The following is a 23,071-nucleotide window of genomic DNA, read 5'->3' on the forward strand; positions in this document are numbered from 1 at the left end:
ATGAGCCAATATTTGGCATGAAATTTCAAAATGTCTCACTTTCGACATTTGATATGTTGTCTATGTTCTATTGTGAATACAATATCAGTTTTTGAGATTTGTAAATTATTGCATTCCGTTTTTATTTACAATTTGTACTTTGTCCCAACTTTTTTGGAATCAGGGTTGTATTTGCATTTACTGTGAATGTTCTGAAGTGTGCTGACATGGACACAGGTCATTCCGTCCAATGGTTGAGACATTTAGTCCAAAGTCTTTTTCATACGCACTATCAATTATTTTATTTTTCAGTTCTTTCTTTGTTCGAAAAAAGGAGGAATTTTCAATGGAATTTGACTGAAGCAAAACACATTTTTGCAAAATGAAAACGAACCCGGAAATGATAGGAATCAGCGAGTGTCACCCTGTGTCTGAAATCACTCACTCGTTCACTACTCCCTATGTAGGGAATTACTATATAGAGGACTATATATTGAGCTCATTGGTAAAATGAAAACACACTTTCAGACACGACTCTGTCATGCCGTTATTTACGTCATTACTGTCGCATAATTAAAACGTGCCGGATCAGTCGGCTGGTGGGTTTTCAAAATAATAAAACACATGCATGTATTTTTGTGATAAATCCATATTATACTGATCACATTTCCCACATTAATCAATACAAAGTACCTGCATCTTTCAGTTCTTTTTAAATCAAGGCTGAATACTTTCTTCTTTGCCGCTGCCTTTTATTAAATCACATTTGAGACTTTTAATTTTATTTCTTTCAGCGTGACCGCAGTGCATGATGGGATATATTGCTTTGGTTAGTGACCATCATTGTATAGAGATCTTGCAGTCACGTGACCGGAAAGTACACAACCCCCATCTTGTCGGTCAAAAACACTGCTGAATACTGCTGCACTCCTGTACAGAATGGATCAATTTCAACCGACGGACTACATGGCTCATTTTTCTAATGAACAGATAACTAGATATATGTCTAAAATAAAAGATCTACAGATTTGTGACCCTTATGGCTTTCCGGACGGAGTTTTCACGACCGGATTTTGAACTGCCAGCGGAATACCCGGACGTGTATGATTACCTCATCAACTTTCCCTCGCTGTTCAGTGGTGAAGCACTGCGTGCTTATAAATCTCTGGACAGTTTTCTTTACAGAAATTCAGGATTTGTCAGCGACTCAGATGTGGCATCTTGTAAACAAGAAAATAACAATCCTCATTGGATGGGTAAGTCACTTAAGTATTGAGTATAGCACTGACCAGCCGATTATAGAATAGAATAAGGTAATTCCAAATCGTCCGTCTTGTTTACCATGGATCTGGCGTTGGAGAGGTAGAGGCTTGGCAGTGGAGGTTTGAGTAGCTGTTTTCTGAGCTTAGTCAACAGGCCGGCTCTGCCTGTAGCCTCGCTTTTGCTTCTGCTCCCGGCGCCGCCTCCTTCGCTTTGCTTCCGATAACAATCCACGGAGACCCCACTGGTCTCGCCCGGAATGTTTTTTTTTTTTTTCTCGTCCGGAATGTTGTGCATGCGATGGAAATCGCTACAAACCGTCATTTTCTGCTGGAAACCAATGTCCAGTAAGTCCATACGGTTGTAGTGGATATTGAAGTCCGGTACAGACGAACAACACGCAAAAATACACACAAAAAACATAAACGTGCACAGGTAGGGAGAGCTTGTAGCCACAGCCGTTGTAGTAGAATTGTATATAGTAGGGTTTTCCAGAAGAAAAGGTAGAAGTAAAAGCAGAAGTAGAACCAGAAGTAGAAGGCGGAATATGGCGTTTGACCGACACGATGGCGTCTGTCACAATCTGGATTGGCTGTGACGTCACATGCAAGTGCTCCATACTACTTTTCGTGATGCATTGTGGGATACTTTGAGTGTACTATATAGGGTGTAAATAATCCTCACTAAGGTTTCGGACAGCACTACAAAATGGCGTCCTCACTGTATAGTGGACACAGGGACAACTCCGGGCGCGTTCAGCTTTTGCTCGTTTCACGTTTACGAGAAACGTTCACGTTTTGGATTGTTTGCCTGTGTGTTTTTGATCATGCTTAATGCACTCCCTTAACCCTTTGATGCAAAACATACGCACACCCCTTCTAATGCACAACATGGGTCAAAAATGACCCGCATTCATTTTCCAGGTTATTTCATGCTGACTGAGTTTTTCTTTGCTCTATCTTTTGAAATCAATTTATTTTATGATTGAATAATATCTTGTTTTTAATTACCACAAATCATACATTTTTTTCTTTCCTACTTTATGAACAAAAATACTTTTTATATTACTACACATGGGTCATCCAAGTGTGATTTAAAATTAAATGTCTTAATACTATAATAATAATTTGTTTCAAGTAATTACTTTAGCAGTGAATGGGGCCAGTTATTTATTTATTTATTAACTATGAAGTTAGCTAAGCCAACTACAATAAAATTAGCTAACTAAAGTAGAATATGTCAACAGCTCGGTAGCTAATAGTAATTACTTGTAACTTTCTGACAAGTAATCTACTCACTCTCAAGGGAACCTAAACATAATCAGTTTTTTTCTAAGGTAATGTTAGAACAATTGAAAAACATTACTTGCATGTATTAGATGGGCAAACGGCGCTGTGCTGAGCTGTGAAATGTCTGACACAAGCACAATTCACAGTTCCCACCAAACGCTGGAGTAAATGCATGCGGGTCGGTTCTGACCCATGTGTGTAAACTTGATGTAGAATTACAAAAGCTGTGCTTGTTCATAACTTAAGAAAGGAAAAATAAAAATGATGATTTGTGCGAAACAAAAACAAGATATTTACTGCATATTTGGAAAAGTAAATGACAAAATGGATTTATTTCAAAAGTATATCATAGAAACACTCAGCCGTACATGAAATAACCTGGAAAATGAATGCAGGTCGTTTTTGACCCATGTTGTGCATTAGAAGGGTAGTGATACAAAAAGGGTTTTTATTCAAAAAGTAAGAAAGGAAAAAATAAAATAAGGATGTATGATGATCAAAAACAAGTTAATTGAGGAATACCTTGAATGCTGAATGATGGAATTAATTTATTGCAAAGATATAGAAGATAAAAACTCAGCCGGGTCACTTTTGACCCATGTTTTGCATCAAAGGGTTAAATGAATTATGGTTTGTTTATATCTCGATCTGGTCGCACGTATAAAATAATTGATCGCGCGTATGAAAAAGGCTTCGAACGAAACGGTCATTGGACGAAGGGTTCTGATCCCATTGATATTTTTGCTGTATTTTGAAGAACATGTTCCCAAGTGACCATTTTAGATTTGCTTCATACTTTCAAAGATTAATGTCATTAGTCCCAGTAAACAGTGCACACAATTTGTTTGACATTTTGTTCGTTTTTAATATAATACAATTACAAAACCTGTCAGAAAACTAATATGTATTTTATGTCTAAATATTCAATTCATCTTTATCCTATTATCCTCAGCTCTTGGTCACAAAATCTGGCTAATAGTTTGTTGACATTTGTCACTGTATCTGGCAGGCAAATAAAAGCACAAAGAGCTGTACAATTCTAAAGGGAGCGTCTATATTACTATGGATTAATCTTCATAGACTTCCATCTGCTTTGGAAAAGCAAATTAACGCATTGTTCAAACTCAAGTAGACACGACTTCATTAAGGTTTTGGTTTTGCTGAGTCTAATCTGTGCAAATTTTAGAACTGGGGATCTCGAATAAAGATAAATCGAATATCTCGACATAAAATACATATTAGTTCTCCGATACAGGTGGCACGGTGGTGTAGTGGTTAGTGCTGTCGCCTCACAGCAAGAAGGTCCGGGTTCGAGCCCCGTGGCCAGTGAGGGCCTTTCTGTGTGGAGTTTGCATGTTCTCCCCGTGTCCGCGTGGGTTTCCTCCGGGTGCTCCGGTTTCCCCCACAGTCCAAAGACATGCAGGTTAGGTTAACTGGTGACTCTAAATTGACCGTAGGTGTGAATGTGAGTGTTAATGGTTGTCTGTGTCTATGTGTCAGCCCTGTGATGACCTGGCGACTTGTCCAGGGTGTACCCCGCCTCTCGCCCGTAGTCAGCTGGGATAGGCTCCAGCTTGCCTGCAACCCTGTAGAACAGGATAAAGCGGCTAGAGATAATGAGATGAGATGAGTTCTCCGATACAGTTTTGTGAATTGCGTTATAAGAAGCGTCCCTCTATTTTACATTTCCGTCTGTAACGAAACAAGACATATTTGATCCCTTAATAAATATAGATCGGTTGACGATACCAATATTATATTTTATGCATATGCTAATTAAGACCTGCTTTTCCATTGGTATAATTCTTTTTATTCGATCCACATTCACTGGATATGAGCAATCGCGCGCTCTGATTGGCTACTCTGCTACTAGGATATCAGCTCGTATACTGTGAGGAGAGAAAAACAAAATGGCAGAGTGTAATCAAGTCAGATATATCACTTTATCAAGTGTTTAAAAGAAACAGAAATAGTTAAAGGGAAACTGAAGGTACAGTTAGGCCCATAAATATTTGGACAGAGACATTTTTCTAATTTTGGTTCTGTACATTACTACAATGAATTTTGAACAAAACAATTCAGATGCAGTTGAAGTTCAGACTTTCAGCTTTAATTCAGTGGGTTGAACAAAATGATTGCATAAAAATGTGAGGAACTAAAGCATTTTTTAAACACAATCCCTTCATTTCAGGGGCTCAAAAGTAATTGGACAAATTAAATAATTGTAAATAAAATGTTCATTTCTAATACTTGGTTGAAAACCCTTTGTTGGCAATGACTGCCTGAAGTCTTGAACTCATGGACATCACCAGACGCTGTGTTTCCTCCTTTTTAATGCTCTGCCAGGCCTGTACTGCAGCGGTTTTCAGTTGCTGTTTGTTTGTGGGCCTTTCTGTCTGAAGTTTAGTCTTTAACAAGTGAAATGCATGCTCAATTGGGTTGAGATCAGGTGACTGACTTGGCCATTCAAGAATATTCCACTTCTTTGCTTTAATAAACTCCTGGGTTGCTTTGGCTTTATGTTCTGGGTCATTGTCCATCTGTATTATGAAACGTCGACCAATCAGTTTGGCTGGATTTGAGCACACAGTCTGTCTCTGAATACCTCAGAATTCATCCGGCTGCTTCTGTCCTGTGTCACATCATCAATAAACACTAGTGACCCAGTGCCACTGGCAGCCATGCATGCCCAAGCCATCACACTGCCTCCGCCGTGTTTTACAGATGATGTGGTATGCTTTGGATCATGAGCTGTACCACACCTTTGCCATACTTTTTTCTTTCCATCATTCTGGTAGAGGTTGATCTTGGTTTCATCTGTCCAAAGAATGTTTTTGCAGAACTGTGCTGGCTTTTTTAGATGTTTTTTAGCAAAGTCCAATCTAGCCTATTTATTCTTGAGGCTTATGAGTGGCTTGCACCGTGCAGTGAACCCTCTGTATTTACTTTCATGCAGTCTTCTCTTTATGGTAGATTTGGATATTGATATGCCTACCTCCTGGAGAGTGTTGTTCGCTTGGTTGGCTGTTGTGAAGGGGTTTCTCTTCACCATGGAAATTATTCTGCGATCATCCACCACTGTTGTCTTCTGTTGGTGTTCAGGTCTTTTTGCATTGATGAGTTCACCAGTGCTTTCTTTCTTTCTCAGGATGTACCAAACTGTAGATTTTGCCACTCCTAATATTGTAGCAATTTCTCGGATGGGTTTTTTCTGTTTTCGCAGCTTAAGGATGGCTTGTTTCACCTGCATGGAGAGCTCCTTTGACCGCATGTTTTCTTCACAGCAAAATCTTCCAAATGCAAGCACCACACTTCAAATCAACTCCAGGCCTTTTATCTGCTTAATTGAGAATGACATAATGAAGGAATTGCCCACACCTGCCCATGAAATAGCCTTTGAGTCAATTGTCCAATTACTTTTGGTCCCTTTAAAAACAGGGTGGCACATGTTAAGGAGCTGAAACTCCTAAACCCTTCATCCAATTTTAATGTGGATACCCTCAAATGAAAGCTGAAAGTCTGGACTTTATGTCCATGTCCATTATATAACTATAACTTGAATATGTTTCAGTAAACAGGTAAAAAAACAAAATTTGTGTCAGTGTCCAAATATATATGGACCTAACTGTAAATTTTTTTTAAATTATCAAAATTCTATTTATCTCATTTTATTAAATATAGGAATGCATTTTTGATATCTATTTTGTCACTCATAATAGGAAGTTATGAGTGTTTGAAATATGCTCTGTAATATATCAGTCCATATGTCAAAGAGGAAGAGAGGGAGAACATAGGGCTCGGGATAGAGCCGAGTTTGAGCCGTAACAGGACCGTCACCTTGGCAACCACAATGGGGTGGGTGAGTGAGTGCCACTCAGAGCTGGGCAAGCTGACAAGTGGGCATGGCGGAGGGATGATTGTGATAGATCACCTCTTTTTGTTTACATTAATAATTACCAATACCAGTTGTTGTTAGAATATTTTACAGACATGATTGTTCGTATAATATAATTCTTGTCAATAAGTTATAACTCAGGCCAAGATAAAAATCATTGTTTTTGTTCTAATTCAGCAATTGCCTACTGAATACTGACCTCCCAAAAGCACAGTGTGGCACAGAAATATGTCGCGTAGTGTAGACAATCGTAGTAGAAAGTAGTCACTAGACTGCAGCCAGTGTACCAGAACAGTGCTAGTGTAGATCTACTCTACTTATTTTATTAACTGAAGGCTAAAATAAAATATTTTTCCCAGCTCCGTATGGTAAGAGTGCCTACCCAGTGTTCAAGCCTGTGTTTGTCATTGCTTTCAAGCATTTTCAACGCGTGTGTGTACAATAGAGTGCGCCATCTGTCGGCCAGATTGCTTTATTTTCACAGCGTCATGAAGAGTGAATTTATTTAGGTGTCTGTATTACTTTACGTTTAGTCTGTTTGGCAGTGATTAAAAAAAAACAACAACGATGCAAATAAAACACCACACATAAAACTGTCCCGAATTCATGGCTGAGTCTCCGCCCTGAGCTTTTCAATATGCTAAAGTGCTTCGATTTCAAACAATTCACATCAACTTCCAAACGTTCTCTCCTGTGATGTACGTTTATAAGATGTACTGTATAATTTTATTTTACTCGAGAACAGTTACATTCTTCTTGTACTCAGAAAAATTAACAATAACATTTTGAAACAAACATTTTTAGAAAGAGCTGCCAGTCAGTTAGCTTACACTAGGTTCACATACAAAACAAATAAGCTCACAGAAAATAAGGTGTTTTCCGGGAGGCCATATTCAAATGTCAAGCATCGGGGTTTTCTTTGTTTCTCATTTTCATCACAAACAGCCCGACAGCAAGAACAAAAATTGGTGTTCTTGGTTCTCAATGCAAATCAAACCGAGTCTTAATGTGACCCTGAAGCTGTGAGGCAACAACGCTACCTGCTACACCACTGTGCTGCCTCTCGGGTAAACAGCCTGGCTCATTTACAGCCCACCATGACACCGAGTGCTGATGCCTTTGGATCTGTGTGTGTGTGTGTGTTTGTTTTTATATACTACAGAGGACCAAGTGTCCCCACAAGAATGGTAAAATCTGACAATTTTGACCTTATGGGGACACTTGGATGGTCCCCACAAGGAAATTGCTTTTTTTTTGGGGGGGGGGTTAAGCATAGATAGATAGATCGATCAATCAATCAGCCAGCCAGCCAAAAAGTTTCCTTTTCATTACTGAGGTTAGGGTTAGGTTTTTGTGAGGAAGGTCCTCACAATAATAGTTTATATATATATATATATATATATATATATAAAACGTATATACACTGTGTGTGTGTATATGCATGTGTGTATGTATGTGTGTGTGTGTGTGTGTGTGTGTGTGTGTGTGTGTATATATTTGTGCATGTGTGTGTGTTTGCTTGTTTGTTTGTTTGTAAATACTACAGAGGACCAAATGTTCCCACAAGGATGGTAAAATCTGACAATTTTGACCTTGTGGGGACATTTGGATGGTCCCGACAAGGAAATTGCTGCTGGGTTTGTTTGTTTGTTTGTTTTAAATGAACATTTAATAAATAAATAGATAAAAGACCCTTAAAGTTTCCTTTTCATTATTGAGGTTAAGGAGAGGGTTAGGTTGAGGTGCAGGCACAGCATTAATTAACTGCAATAATAATTGTCAGTGGAAGGTCCTCACAATGATGGTGAGGTGTGTGTGTGTGTGTGTGTGTGTGTGTGTGTGTGTGTGTGTTTTTTTATATACTACAGAGGACCAAATGTCCCCACAAGGAAGGTAAAATCTGACAATTTCAACCTTGTGGGGACATTTGAATGGTCCCCACAAGGAAATTGCTGCTGGTGTTTGTTTGTTTGTTTGTTTGTTTGTTTGTTTTGTTTTTTTAAACATACATAGAGCCAAAAGTTTCCTTTTCATTTCTGAGGTTAAGGTTATGTTTAGGTGCAAGCACAGCATTAATTAACTGCAATAATAATTGTCAATGGAAGGGCCTCACAGGGATAGTGAGACAAACGTGTGTGTGTGTGTGTGTGTGTGTGTGTGTGTGTGTGTGTTTTTATATACTACAGAGGACCAAATGTCCCCACAAGAATGATAAAATCTGACAATTTTGACCTTGTGAGGACATTTGGATGGTCCCCACAAGGAAATTGCTGCTGTTTTTTTTTTAAATAAATAAATAAATGAATGAATGAGCGAGCGAGCCAAAAAGTTTCCTTTTCATTACTGAGGTTAAGGTTAGGGCAAGATTTAGGTGCAGGCACAGCATTAATTAACTGCAGTAATAATTATGTCAATGGAAGGTCCTCACAATGATAGTGAGGTGTGTGTGTGTGAGAGAGAGGGAGAAACCCAGGAGATCAGTAGTTTCTAAACCAGCCTGTTTGGCACCATCAGACATTCCCTGGTCAAAAATCAGAGATCTGATATTTTTCTCCATTCTGATATTTGATGTGAAAAACCCTAACAAGCTTAGCGTTAGCATTAATTTAATGTGAAGCACTAAGCTCTTGATCTGTATCTGTATGATTGTATCCATTACTCTGCTGCCACATGATTGGATCATTGCATGAATGAGCAGGTGTACAGATGTTCCTGTTAAAGTCGCCGGTATCGCTCACTGCATTGTTATTCAGTTTATAGATGGATAAATTTCTCATGCAGAGAACAGTTCGAGCCATCTGTCACTGCAAGAGTTATTTTCACATGAGTTCTGACTGGAATTCCAGATGTTTGTTTTTGTGGCATGGTTTGTCACCTACTAGCATTGTTTTCCTGACCTATGAGTTCAAACTGCTGTTTTCTCTGTGTGCAGGAGGCAGAGAGTAACCGGATGTGCCGGAGGCTGCAGTTAAAAGACATCATCCCTGCTGAGATGCAAAGACTCACCAAGTACCCGTTACTGCTGGAGAACATCGCCAAGTACACTGGTACCACAGCATTAATATGGATTTGTATGCAAATGCACACATTCATCACACTTGCATTATTGGAGCACATACACAGAAAGACTCGTTCTTACTAAATTAAGTCTTTCAGTGCTGACTACATTTTTAACCCTTTGGTCCCAGTGCTGAAAATTTTAGGCTAAAAATCCAAATGTTTTGAAAATGGATAGAAACATTTATTTTGCTTTCACAACAGACTAAAGGTGATGATACACGGGGCAACTTTTTGGGCAGTGTTACCAGCAACGGGCAACCAGGTGAGACACATGGCAACTAATTAGGGCAACAGACAACTGGCAACAACCAATCAGATAAGTACCAGGGAGACGGGTACTGCAAAGACGGACACTGAAACATTTGCAGCGGTCACTTTTGTCTTGGCTTCAGCCTTTATTTCGCTCAAGTAAGTCTCACTTCTGGAACAAAACTGAATAGATCCTCTGGTCAGAAGATAACTTGCCATTATTTAGCATTTATGAGTCAAAATAACCACATTCTGTGAATAATAAACACTTTTTAAATCTCTAAAAATGCTCCTAGCTTCAGTCACACATGCTGGAACTAATAACTGACACATCATCATGGTTTAATTCTCATCTCAGCAAAAAAGACAAAAGGACACGGACCAGGAGATGATGCTGAGGAGGAAAAGGGCGTGGCAGAGCTCCTGAAAGGCTTTCTTTCTTTTTTAGATCCTGAAGTTTGTACTGTTTCACCCTCAAATTCTATGGAATCAATTTTGTGCCAAAATGTTCATACAATACATTTGAAATATCAAACAAAAACGACAAATCAAAATACAAAAAAAAAAAGTCAATTTTTTTAGACTGGCAAACAAATTATTTGTGTAATCGTGCAAAATATCAGTCTATTACTCTTCAGAAACCTTTTATTTTTGTTCCGCGTCTTTCTCAGTTTTGTTTGACGTAATTTATTTTGGTTGTGATTCCAGCTTTCTCGTTTGCGCTCCCTGACTTTTTGCTTGCAGTTTTGGCACAAACTTCACGTGTGGGTGGGCTGTCCAGGAATGCATTCCCATTGGCTAACTTGTGTTTGACTGACAGCTACGCTCAGCCATTCCCCCGGAGGCTGTTGCGGCCATTTCCTACTCGGATTTTGTACTACTGCAACACATACAACACATTTGTCCCGTACTTACACTTTGTTGAATTAATTCAATATCATAGTCGCCACTGAAGTCCACTCGATCCTTGTTTACCGTCAATGGATCGGTCACTCGTCAAACAGTCCGCCAGAATCCGAGTAGGAAATGGCCGCAACAGCTTCTGGGGGAATCGCTGAGCGTAGCTGTCAGTCAAACACAAGTTAGCCAATGGGAATGCATTCCTGGACAGCCCACCCACACGTGAAGTTTGTGCCAAAACTGCAAGCAAAAAGTCAGGGAGCGCAAACGAGAAAGCTGGAATTGCAACCAAAATAAATTACGTCAAACAAAACTGAGAAAGACGCGGAACAAGAATAAAAGGTTTCTGAAGAGTAATAGACTGATATTTTGCACGATTACACGAATAATTTGTTTGCCAGTCTAAAAAAAATTGCCTTTTTTTTTTTTTTTTTGTATTTTGATTTGTCGTTTTTGTTTGATATTTCAAAAGTATTGTATGAACATTTTGGCACAAAATTGATTCCATAAAATTCCACAAGTAGTCGTGCTCTGGATGTGAATTAGATCAGATGATAAGTTCGACAATCTCTATTACAACTCAAAAAAAAAAGAGCTGCCCATCACTTTTAACTTGATGCAAAAGAGCTAATGTTATCCCTACACAGCTAGCGATAACTTTCAGCTAACTATGTTAGCAAAAACCACTGCTAGTTAGCTCAATCCCATTCAATCTCTATGGAGCGGTGGTTAGCTATCGGCAGCTTATACTTAAAAAAATTTAAAAATGTAAAAATTGATGTCTTAATTCCAACCTGAGCACATAAAAATAGATGTCCTGCTGGTTTTCTCAGCATTTGTTGAGGTAAAGTCACCACTTTGAGTTTACACGTAACAGCTTACCACCATAAAAAGATATAAGTCGTCTCTCTTTATCTTCGCTCCACTGCCGGAGAGAGACGGCGCCATCTTTGTTGAAAATTTCAGAAGCTCTCAGGTGGTCATATGATTCGCTGCAGGCACTCCAATTAGATGATCTTAAAAGGTTGCCCAAAGTGATCAAAATCGTTCAGATAGAAATTATGTTGCCCAATCTAAATGTGAACATGTTGAAGCGCAGTTACCCGGCAACATTGCCCCGTGTATCATTAGCCTAACAATACAACATGCATGAAAGGTTTTAATCTTTTTCCAATAGTTTTGGTACTGCTTTACTATAGGAAATATGGGAATATAGCAGGTTAGCTATTTCCGGCTTCATTGACTGTGTTGAGTTTCACTTTCGACATCATAGATTTCAAAGTCAGTGTTTGATGGATCAGATTCAGTAAGGCAATAAGGTGCAACACGTCCACAACGGAGTATTTTCTTTTGTTCCCAGTTACTACTCAACAATGTAATGCTAATCATATCATATTTACCACACAGTACACTAAAACTAGGTGAGGCCATTGCAGCATGCACCCTCTAGTGAATGGTATCAGCATTCACTACATTTGTGGCATTTGTTGACGGCCACCGTTGCTAGAAGCACTGCCCCTTATGTCGACTTTTGTCGACTCCTACACTGAAAGAATTAAAATACATACATACTTGCTCTCCATGCACAGCTGTATTTATCTTGCAGACATTGTATTTCTCTTCTCACTTGCACACACATGCAATAATATCACACACATACATGTGAACAAACTAACTCGTTTTAACCCTCTGGGGTCGAGAGCTTCGCTGGCAAAGTTTGTCAGGTTTAGAGTAGAGGTCTGCGCGGGACAGAATTTTCAGTCCCGCTTCCGCCCGCTCCTGCATTGTGCAGTCCCGCTCCCGCCCGCTCCCGCAAAGAAGTATGATTTTCAGTCCCGCTCCCGCCCGCGCCTGCCATATTTTGTCCCGCTCCCGCCCGCAAATCCCGCATGATGCAGACGTTCGCGTTATTTCTCACGAAAGTTCCTGTCATTGGCTTGGGGAATTAAACATGCTGAGCTTAGCTGAGCTCTCCACTGACCGATTCTTCATTTATTGTAAGTTTATTGTTTAGACTCTGACATTCTGCTGACACATTCCAAGTTGAGCGCTGCATGCACTCATGATTGACAGCTCTCGCTTTGATTGACAGCTCTCGCTTTGATTGACAGCTCTCGCTTTGCGCACTCGCACTCCCACTTCCGAGTCTGTGGCGTTATGATTCCAACCGCGATTTCATTCTCCTCTCATATGAAGTGCTGCACAACCACAACCAGCTCCTCAGATTATACACTGTCTATTTCTCGCTTTAAATTGAACAATCTGTGCGATACACAGTCCTTTTTAAATACTAGTTAATACTTTTTTAAAATACTTTTTAATACTTTTTAATACTTAGGACTAATACTCTTGACTTTTTAACGGTAAATGTACCTCTTTTTAAAGCAGCACTTACTTCTGAAGCACTGTGAGCTTCACTAGAGGAGCTCTGCTCTTCTGCCATGATCGGAGATCTCAAACACGGAAGAGCGGAAAGGAATCGGAAACGTACGCGAGATTAGACCACATCCACAAGTTTAGGCATCTTAAAATGTTTTTATTAATGCCAAATAAAATATCCAGCACAAATTATATATGATAGACATAAATTAATAATTTATAAATTTTATTTTAAACACGTTTTTAGTTAGCGGGACTGTAGCTTATCACCTCTCCCGCCCGCTCCCGCATTGTGCACTCCCCCTCCCGCCCGCGCCCGCAATGAGCTTTCAAAATTTGTCCCGCACTGCTTTGCGTCGGGTCCCATGGGACTCCCGCGGGAGTGCAGGGCTCTAGTTTAGAATGATTAGGTCATATATTTAGATAAATGTCTTTGAGTTTTTATCTTACAAGCATGATAAACATATCGACAGAAACTTTATACTTTACGTTTTCCTATGTGCCCACTGCCTAATAATATTCTAGTTTGTAAATGACTTAAAATAGATGAAACATAAAACTTGTCACCTTACTCAGTCACACCGGAGTCGGAGCGCCCACTTACACATTCATAAAAGACTATTCCCATGGTAACGGCATGATAATCACTTTAATTCTTTTAGTTTCAATTGGTTTCTCTTTCACCATGGGAACGCCCACTGTAAACAGGATAAAATCTGTCAGACATAGTTTAAGCTACATGTTTGGAGGTAAAACCTGTTGTGTGATGGCACGCAGATTTTATGCGCTTCGGATGATTCAGGACAGCGATTCAATTTAATCTTGAGAACTGTGACACTGATGATGAGTGGCGTTTTTTTGTTTGTTTGTTTTTAAACTTCGGCTCAATCCAGCTGAAGATCAACTCGAGTGAGTGTAAATGTTTCTTCTATTTCTGATGAGCAGATCGGTTGATATGCGTGCGCTGTAGTGCAAACACAGGAAAAATGACTGAGCAGTTTTTCCAGAGTTAAAAGTATTTTCCTCAAAAATAGTTAATTTTGCTCTATTTTGAGTTTAGAGAGTTGGAGTGGGAGCAAAATTACAGAGTGGTTGCGTAACAGAGTAACGAAGTTGATTGTGGCTCTGAACTGAGTAAAATAGTACAAGAGTTAATTTCAAGACAATGAATAGAGTCAAATACCAAAATAAAGTCAAATAGCAGACAAATGAAGATGTTGTAAGATGTTTTAGAACTGTGTTGGAATGTGTAAAAAAAAAAAACATGACCTTACCCATTGTGACGAACCATTTTGATCACTTGACCTGATGGGATTAAGAGTTGGCAGTGGGAGGGGGGTTCACTCTTCTCATCGAATGGAATGGAAATTTTTACCCTTCTCATTGAATACCTCTCCCACTGCCAACCCTTTATCCCAAAATAATAGGACGTAACATTTTTTGATGGCCAGTTAATTGTCCAAATCATTGGAGCAGATGTAAGTTTTTGTGCTTGATCCATTCCTAAGACTGAACAGAATCACCTCAAGTGACCAAAACGGTTCGTCACAATGGGTAAGGGTTTTTAATCACACATTCCAACACAGTTCTAAAACTGCTTTTTACAACATCTTCATTTATCTGTTATTTTTTTAAAAGTACAATCATGACATACAGACTACAGAGATATTATTGTAGCTGAACTTGTGCTGAATACAAAAAAGTCATATGACTGAAAATACTGCTTAGATTTGTTGATATTGACAACAAAATCAGAGCATGCCAAAATCATTAGAGTGCCAGAAAATACCCTCAGACCCCAGAAGGTTAATGCCGCTTCATGCCCCACTGTGTCTAGTGCTATATCTCTGTGTATGGTGTGATGCATTTAGAGCAGTGTGAGTGATGGCGCTGTCCTTATTCTGGCCTCTTCTTCTGTTCTGACCGCCAGCAGGGGGAAGGGCTGCCAGAGGACTCACCCGCCCCAGACTCACTCAGCCATTTCCAGCCCAGCTTTCAGTAATGAGGCTTATTCAGTGCTGGCACTGGCTGTTAGCCAGGCAATTCCGAATTACAAATGGGCTGTTTTAAGATTATTAATTCAGAATTTACCTAAAGAGCCTGTTTTTGGAGCATTTAAATTGTCCCACACGCTTTCCTGAAAACGCCACAATGAACTTAATGTAAAATGTGCAATTAAGAGATACTAATACTGTCTCATTTGTCTAAGCCTGGGAATGAACTCTGTTCAGGCAATCTGTTCATGCGCTAGGGAAAAATGAGCCACTTGGCAGGCCTGGTTGTTCTTAAAAAAAAAAATCTCCTGTGTGTCCATCTATTTGTCTGTCTCCAGGTGCTCCAGAGGAGAAAGACAAGGTGAGGAAAGCAGCTGATTGTTGTCGCAAGATCCTCAACCACGTTAACCAAGCAGTGAAGGAGTCAGAAAATAAACAGGTAATTGCGTTGACCTGATTGAGCAGCCATTCTAATTCGTTTCACAAAACCTCTGCAAACACATCACTCAGGTGGGGTTTACATTAGACCGTATCAGCGGATCATCAGATTAACGTTTTTAAAACGATTAGTGTGCACACAGCAACGCCAATACACGATTCGCGTGCACATAGCAACGCCAATACACGGATACGCTCGGCTCCGCAGGCATCCTGCGCTCCAAATCACTCCGCCCTGAACAGCGAGTGCCCTCTGGAGGGTGTGCACTCCGACCCTGCACAGCTCACAGAGCGCGCGAGTGAAGTGCATGAGCAGTGATTCGGGACTGAGCCGCTGTGTGTGTGATCTCAGTGCATATCGGGGATGCGCGTCACTTACCACTTGCAAGTGGAAGGATGGCAAGCCTAAAGACAATCATACCTACACAATGGGCAGTATTTGCATCAGTATTTGCAGTATTTTCATACTTTTATACTCTTTAATGAAAGGTGATACAAGGCGGAAGTCCGCGTCGTTTTTCAGCAGTCGCGTCACATGACCAATGCCAGCGAATCAGGAAGGTGGATGTCACAGTGACGTTGTCCAATGATGATGCCAGCTAGAGCTCAGCACAGCGTATCCTCAATGTTTACACAGCACCGGACCAGACACGATTTGGATTGAATACGTGGACCCTGGCGGATTCCCGTTTCCCGGCGTTTCCAGGCGTTTTAATGTAAACGGACAGTGCATCCGCGTAGAAAACGAGACAGGTACGGTCTAATGTAAACTTGGCCTCAGTTAACCCTGAAGTGTTGCTCAGATAGCAGGCAATATCTCTCCAATGGGCCTCTGCTCTTGCTTCACTGACCACTTTTGGGATTTTTCTGACTGCTTCGAATGTACAAACCGGTCAGATTCTTCAAATCAGTCGCATCTTTATGAGACAGATCTGCTCAAAGTAAAGCTAAGGTCTCATAGCTGGAATCACTTCACGCTGGATTCCAATCTCAACTGGCACGCGTTCCGGGCCCTTCCGTCAGAATATGTGAGAGCCAGGGAGCTACCTTTTATAACCAGGAGGGCGTGGCTTCCATCCCTGGAAAGTTACGTCATGCTGAAAATTTCCAAGCCTGAAGCACCGGATGAATTCATCCATTGCAACCATGAAGGCATTCGTGAGCATCCTTGAGGCATACGTGATGATTACGTGGGCTACCGTAGCATTCCGTCGCAACCATCAGGCTCAGTGTTCACAGAACAACATTCTGCAGAAAGTGAAAAGTTTGTCTCAGGGGTGTGGCTTATTTCGTCTTGCTGTGGCTATGCCATACTGCAGCCATGAAAACCATACATATGCCATAAAGCCATACTTTTCTATACGTCACTACAGGCTTGTAGTACTCGAGTCCAGGACTCAGATTCGAGTCCGACTTGTGCCCTAATTTTAAGGACTCGTGACTCGACTTGAACTTGAGCACTGATGACTCGGACTTGGACTCGGACTCGTGCATTAACTGCGTTAGGACTCGTAAATTGGAGATGAGGACTCGGATTTTTTCTTTATTTTTTGTAACATGCCATAATAATTTGGCATAAGATAATTTCATGCAAGAGTGTCACACCTGCGCCCCTTGGCGCATGCATCAGATAGACTCTCGAGTGCGCTCTAGATAGCGCACGCCAAGTGGACTCTCTCATGCGCGCTGTAAACGACTCACACCTGCACAGGATTAAGGCGCAATCAGAGCGCCTATATTAAAAACTGTGAAAACACACTTACTTTGCAAAGTATTGAGTTGCGTTGCTGACACATGACCGAACCTTATTTCCTTGTTTGGTTTCCTGATCCCTGATTTTCTGTTTCTCGTCTTTGATTCTGCCGAGTCTCCGATAGCCTGTTTGTGCCTCGCTCGACCTATCGCCTGTTTCACTGTTTTGCGATTTTGCCTGCCGTTCTGGATTGTTTACCGTCTTCGCTTGTATTAATAAACACACCTTCTGCACTTACATCCGTCTCCCAACCATCTCTGACAGAATACTTCACACTCCCGGACAAAGAGAAGCACATTCACCTGTTCAGGAACAAACTAATGTTAATGGAGCTAAAACAGCCGCCATCAAATGGTGCGGTTGGAGTCTTGTTCTCGACTCGGATCAATAGTGGACTCGACTCGAAATTTTCTTTAATGACTTGGACTTGAACACTAGGGACTCGAGACTGGACTCGAGGTTTAGTGACTCGACTACAACACTGCATCACTGCCACCACTGGTTTATACTGGTGTCTTCCGTCGGCTACCGTGGCTTCATTTGCATATTTACGCTGCCCAAATTTATGTGATGGATCACCTCCTAAATCTGCCAGAATGGCCACGGTAGCCCCAGCTACGGTTCTTATGGATCAACTGGCTATCTGTGATCTTAGCTTAAGAGGAGGAAAGTTAACTGAGCCATTTCAGGCTTTTCTATATTACTTTATGTGAAGTAAGTCAGACTATATCATTTTGTTAGCTTTGTCTTTAATTCCCCATTTCCATGTTTAACCATACCATAAGTGGTTTTGTATTGAATTGTGTTGGCTCTATTATGTCTCACTGGTGAAATGTTATTGTGGTGCTATAAATTTTTCAGCATCTGGAGGACTACCAGAGACGCCTGGACCTCTCTTCTCTGAAGCAGAGTGAAAATCCGCTCATTTCTGAGCTTAAGGTCAGCCATGTTCAACTGAGTTTGGTTGAATTCCACAATATGAACCTGATATTAAAGCAGCATTATGGAGGAGTTTTACCTTCAAATATCAGCTCGTTTTGATGGTACATCGATTTGTAATAGGGAGAACGGCTTGGCATCCATCTCTGCACCTGGTTCGCTAGTACAGTATAAATCTGGTGGAGCGTTCCCAAGAACCTCTTGCGAGAACTGCACGATGCTTTACAGCACCGCAAGAACTGTGTAACGCATTACGCCACCTGCTGGATAACACTCGGACATCGGTGCTGATGATCAGTACTCTTGCTGTTGAGCTGTATTGGCTAGCATGCCACCCAAGTTTGCATCACTTTGCGCTTTGTAAGGTTAATTTAGTTGACTCGTTCTTTAGTTCTTTGTCCGTTAGCATTCCCCAGCATTCAATATGTCGGTTTTACCAGCATATTGTCTATGGTCCTGGTTATGTTAGCTTAGCATGTTACTCTTCTAAGTTTCGTGCAAACTTTGACTGCAAAACAATTTCTGAGCATGCATGTTTACTTCAAGACACAAGCAGTGATCTGTCTCACGGCTAACAGGAAAACAATGACAGTCCGACAGAAGAGTGTACAACCCTGCTAGTGTTATTTATGAAAGATTGCAACATAGGCTGTAACCTTATCGGTTATTATCTTACAAAGATTTGTTGTTTTCTGGATGACAAAAAAGTCATCGCACCTCAGTCCCGTCTCAGGCTAGCATGCAAAAAAAAAAAAATTTAATCTCACGCCAGAATGTTTGGTCAGTCTTTGTTAATCTCATGTTAAATAAGCTTTGAAAGCTTGCAACTTTATAAATTTATCTCAGCTACTGTAGCTTGTATGCCCAACGTATATTATGTGCAATGCAGTATGTGCCGGGGTGGCACAGTGGTGTAGTGGTTAGCGCTGTCGCCTCACAGCAAGAAGGTCCGGGTTCGAGCCCCGTGGCCGGCGAGGGCCTTTCTGTGTGGAGTTTGCATGTTCTCCCCGTGTCCGCGTGGGTTTCCTCCGGGTGCTCCGGTTTCCCCCACAGTCCAAAGACATGCAGGTTAGGTTAACTGGTGACTCTAAATTGAGCGTAGGTGTGAATGTGAGTGTGAATGGTTGTCTGTGTCTATGTGTCAGCCCTGTGATGACCTGGCGACTTGTCCAGGGTGTACCCCGCCTTTCGCCCGTAGTCAGCTGGGATAGGCTCCAGCTTGCCTGCGACCCTGTAGGACAGGATAAAGCGGCTACAGATAATGAGATGAATGACAGCATGTGCCGATATAATGTCACCAACAACATTTTATTCGATTACACCAGTGGTGAAGTGTTACTATTAGAGCTGGGACTTGAGCTCAGCCAAAACTTCACCAGACACACCAAAAAAGAACAGGGCAAATGATTTTGCAAGGGATTAGCGGCAGGCTGCTAGGTCGCTCTGTTGTGTGTAGCTGTCGATGTTGAGTTTAAAAGTAACTAAGTAAACTACAATGAAAAATACTGTTGCGATTACCTGTCGTGAGTGTATGGCGTGGAAGAAGAGTCTGGAGACAGAAATCTTAGTTTCACGGTCGTTAGCCTGTGCTATTTGCTCTCGATAGCACTGGCTTGACCGCTTTATTAGCATTCGCGAACATTACTGATGAACGACTCGTGGTTAAGCTCGTGTTGGGGTGATAAATTTTTGGTCCCTCCCACTATAACTCAAAATCTGATTCATTAATTCATCTGTCACTTCCTACATAGACACTGCCATGGCCTTCTGTCCCGGCAATGAAGTCCTAACTAATGAGTGAGCAGCTCTAAACTCTTCTCAGCCTAGAGACAACAAACAAAAGAATATCTTTGGATAACTCGATTTTAATGTTTTCAGGACAGTAACCCTTTCATTTCTGAAGTAAATAATTATGAAAAAAAATGAAAGAAATTAAATATAATATTTGAAATCAAGTCAAGTTTATTTGTATAGCGCTTTTAACAATAGACGTTGTCGCAAAGCAACTTTACAGAATTTGAATGACTTTGAACATGAGCTAATTTTATTCCTAATCTATCCCCGATGAGCAAGCCTGTGGCGACCGTGGCAAGGAAAAACTCCCTCAGACGACATGAGGAAGAAACCTCGAGAGGAACCAGACTCAAAAGGGAACCCATCCTCATTTGGGTGATAACAGGCAACGTGATTGTAACATTTTTAACAGTTTTAACATGAAGTCAGTTTCGTTGATGTTATAACACTTCATTGACAGAAACTTGAGTGCAAAACTGTTCATGACAACTGCAGTCCTAAAGTTAGCAAGTCAACTGTAGTCCTCAGCTATAAAAGCATTACTGTAAGTGTCCAGAGCGTCCTCCAGGTGTGACTTTCAACTGTCCACATGGGGCCGTCCTCCACAGGAGCGATGCGATAAGACTCCAACCAGACACAGGGCACCAGGATGGATCAGGCAGGTCCGAGGAGCAGAAGAGGTCAGCATCTCGATCTCAGGATTGAAATACTGATATGTTTGGACCTTCTCTGAAGGCTTAGAAAGCCCTGATGGTTCCCCTCTGTATTACACACATACTCCACATTCAAATGCTGAGCAAACAGTGTGTATATCGCCAGAAAATGCAAGACCGGGTATTTCAGCAAAATTGAACATTTTTGTCATTCTTTTATGTTATATTAATGTTCATTGCAGATCTCATCTCATCTCATTATCTCTAGCCGCTTTATCCTGTTCTACAGGGTCGCAGGCAAGCTGGAGCCTATCCCAGCTGACTACGGGCGAGAGGCGGGGTACACCCTGGACAAGTCGCCAGGTCATCACAGGGCTGACACATAGACACAGACAACCATTCACACTCACATTCACACCTACGCTCAATTTAGAGTCACCAGTTAACCTAACCTGCATGTCTTTGGACTGTGGGGGAAACCGGAGCACCCAGAGGAAACCCACGCGGACACAGGGAGAACATGCAAACTCCGCACAGAAAGGTCCGAACCCGGACCTTCTTGCTGTGAGGCGACAGCGCTAACCACTACACCACCGTGCCGCCCCTTCATTGCAGATGTTACAGTTAATAAAACTATGCAATCATACCTGTGCAGAAATCTGTAGCATGACTCTACTTTGTCAGTCGACATGGGTCTTTGGCTTCTGCCGGTTCCGTATCCTTCACTTTGCCAACAAATACGCGTATAGAGCTGTCTATACGTTGGAGCTCAAAGCGTGTTTTCTGTTCACGGCAGTGATGTAAAACTGAATTACACTCCGTAACTATAGGGGAGCCCAGTAGCAAAAAAATACCAATTCTCACATAATGCTGCTTTAATCCAGAGCTGCCAACCTTCATGCATTTTTGCAAAGAAGTACCACATTTTAACACCAGAGGATGCTGGGACAAGTTGCATGCGAAAACATGCCGAAAGAGAGATCCTCTTTTTCCAATAAAAATGGCAGATGAGCCAAATGACTTCTGAATCTGGAATGGTTAATATTCCCTTGAGTGTTTTGAATTCTGTGCTATTACACCGATTGAAGCCCCACCCCTTTTTCCGTAGTACTCCTTTGGCCTGTACTCTGAACAGAAAAGCGTTCACTCTATCATCTGGAGCTCATGAGTTTGATTTGCACCGTCGCTACAACCATCTGTAGCCAGGACCCAGGGGAACAAAATTGACCATGCTCTCGGGGTAGGATAGCGCTTTCCTCCAAGTGTGTCATGCTGCACTTGAAAGCTAGCACGTACATCAGTTAACAATATTTATTCAGGATGCACTAAAATTTTGGTGAAATGGTTCAGCTCAATATGGTCAAAAACGACAATTTCAGGTTTTAAAGACAAAAAAGGGAAAAAAATCAACAGAAAAAAATGAAGCAGATGTAAAATGAAGTGTCCTGTCTAACACGGTACAAATAATTTTAATGGTAAAATAATTAGGCAGTGATTTAAAAACGCTAGTCATTTCCTGTGCTGCCTGGTGCCGACCAGCACACACGTATTCTCACAGTCTGAACAGCAGCAGATCAACAGTGAAAAATGTCAGCCATGTGAAACTACTCATTATTCCTCTTCAGGGTTGGCAAGTCTGTTAATCATGTGAAAAGTGCACACACTGGAATTAAGGCTTGCTAATTTTAGATCACATCATACATACTATAACTCCATCTCACCTTTTCAGAATCTCGACCTCACCAAGAGGAAGTTGATCCATGAAGGTCCACTGACCTGGAAACTGAATAAAGACAAGACTGTTGGTAGGGAACCATGAGAGATTATTGTTGCAGTCTATTTCTAATTTTTTTAAATGTTTGATACATGTACAGTATATTTAAGATTTATTCAGTCCACATTCACTGGATATGAGCGCTCTGATTGGCTACTGTACTATTAGGATATCAGCTCATATACCGTGAGTAGAGGAAGAACAAAATGACGACGCGTTTTGCTGAACCAACCGAGGACGAAATTAAAAACTCTACTTGAAAACAAAACCCCAAAAAAGCAACAAAATATGGAGTAAAAGTATTTCATGGTAAGAACGTATCTTTTTTTTTTTTCTTCCAAGAATTATTATCGCATTTTTCACAAATTGCTACTGTCATTTCACCGGTTTGTTTACATTCTTCATCTTTAAGCATTAAAATTTGTTGAATTTTTTTTTTTTTTTAATCCCCCACTGGCCCAAAGGCCCGAAGGGGGATTATGTTGTGGTGATGTCCGTCCGTCCCAGAAGGGTACTCACCTTCTGAAATCAGCTCCTCTCACAATTTTTGGAGGAATTTCACCAAACTTGGCAAAAGGCATTGTTGTATGTCGGTAATACACATATTGTTATTTTGTTCAATTCAGTCGCATTTTGCCAGAGTTACAGCCGTTGATTAACAGCCTTGTACTTTGACAATTTCATGAAGGTGTGCTCGCCTTCTGACATCGACTCC

At 41.0% G+C, this 23,071-nt stretch overlaps 1 protein-coding gene across 3 annotated transcripts in view; it reads left to right on the plus strand.

The window, feature by feature from the left end:
* arhgef12a (Rho guanine nucleotide exchange factor (GEF) 12a) overlaps positions 1–23,071 on the plus strand; it is a 219,257-nt gene that overhangs the window by 185,358 nt on the left and 10,828 nt on the right. For all 3 annotated transcript variants that reach the window (XM_060943849.1, XM_060943848.1, XM_060943847.1), the window contains 4 exons: positions 9,356–9,470; positions 15,344–15,444; positions 18,058–18,135; positions 22,312–22,387. In XM_060943849.1, the coding sequence (XP_060799832.1) occupies positions 9,356–9,470; positions 15,344–15,444; positions 18,058–18,135; positions 22,312–22,387 (370 nt within the window). The remainder of the gene's footprint in view (positions 1–9,355; positions 9,471–15,343; positions 15,445–18,057; positions 18,136–22,311; positions 22,388–23,071) is intronic.

Source organism: Neoarius graeffei, chromosome 17 (genome assembly GCF_027579695.1).
Source record: "Neoarius graeffei isolate fNeoGra1 chromosome 17, fNeoGra1.pri, whole genome shotgun sequence".
Classification (NCBI taxonomy): Eukaryota; Metazoa; Chordata; class Actinopteri; order Siluriformes; family Ariidae; genus Neoarius; species Neoarius graeffei.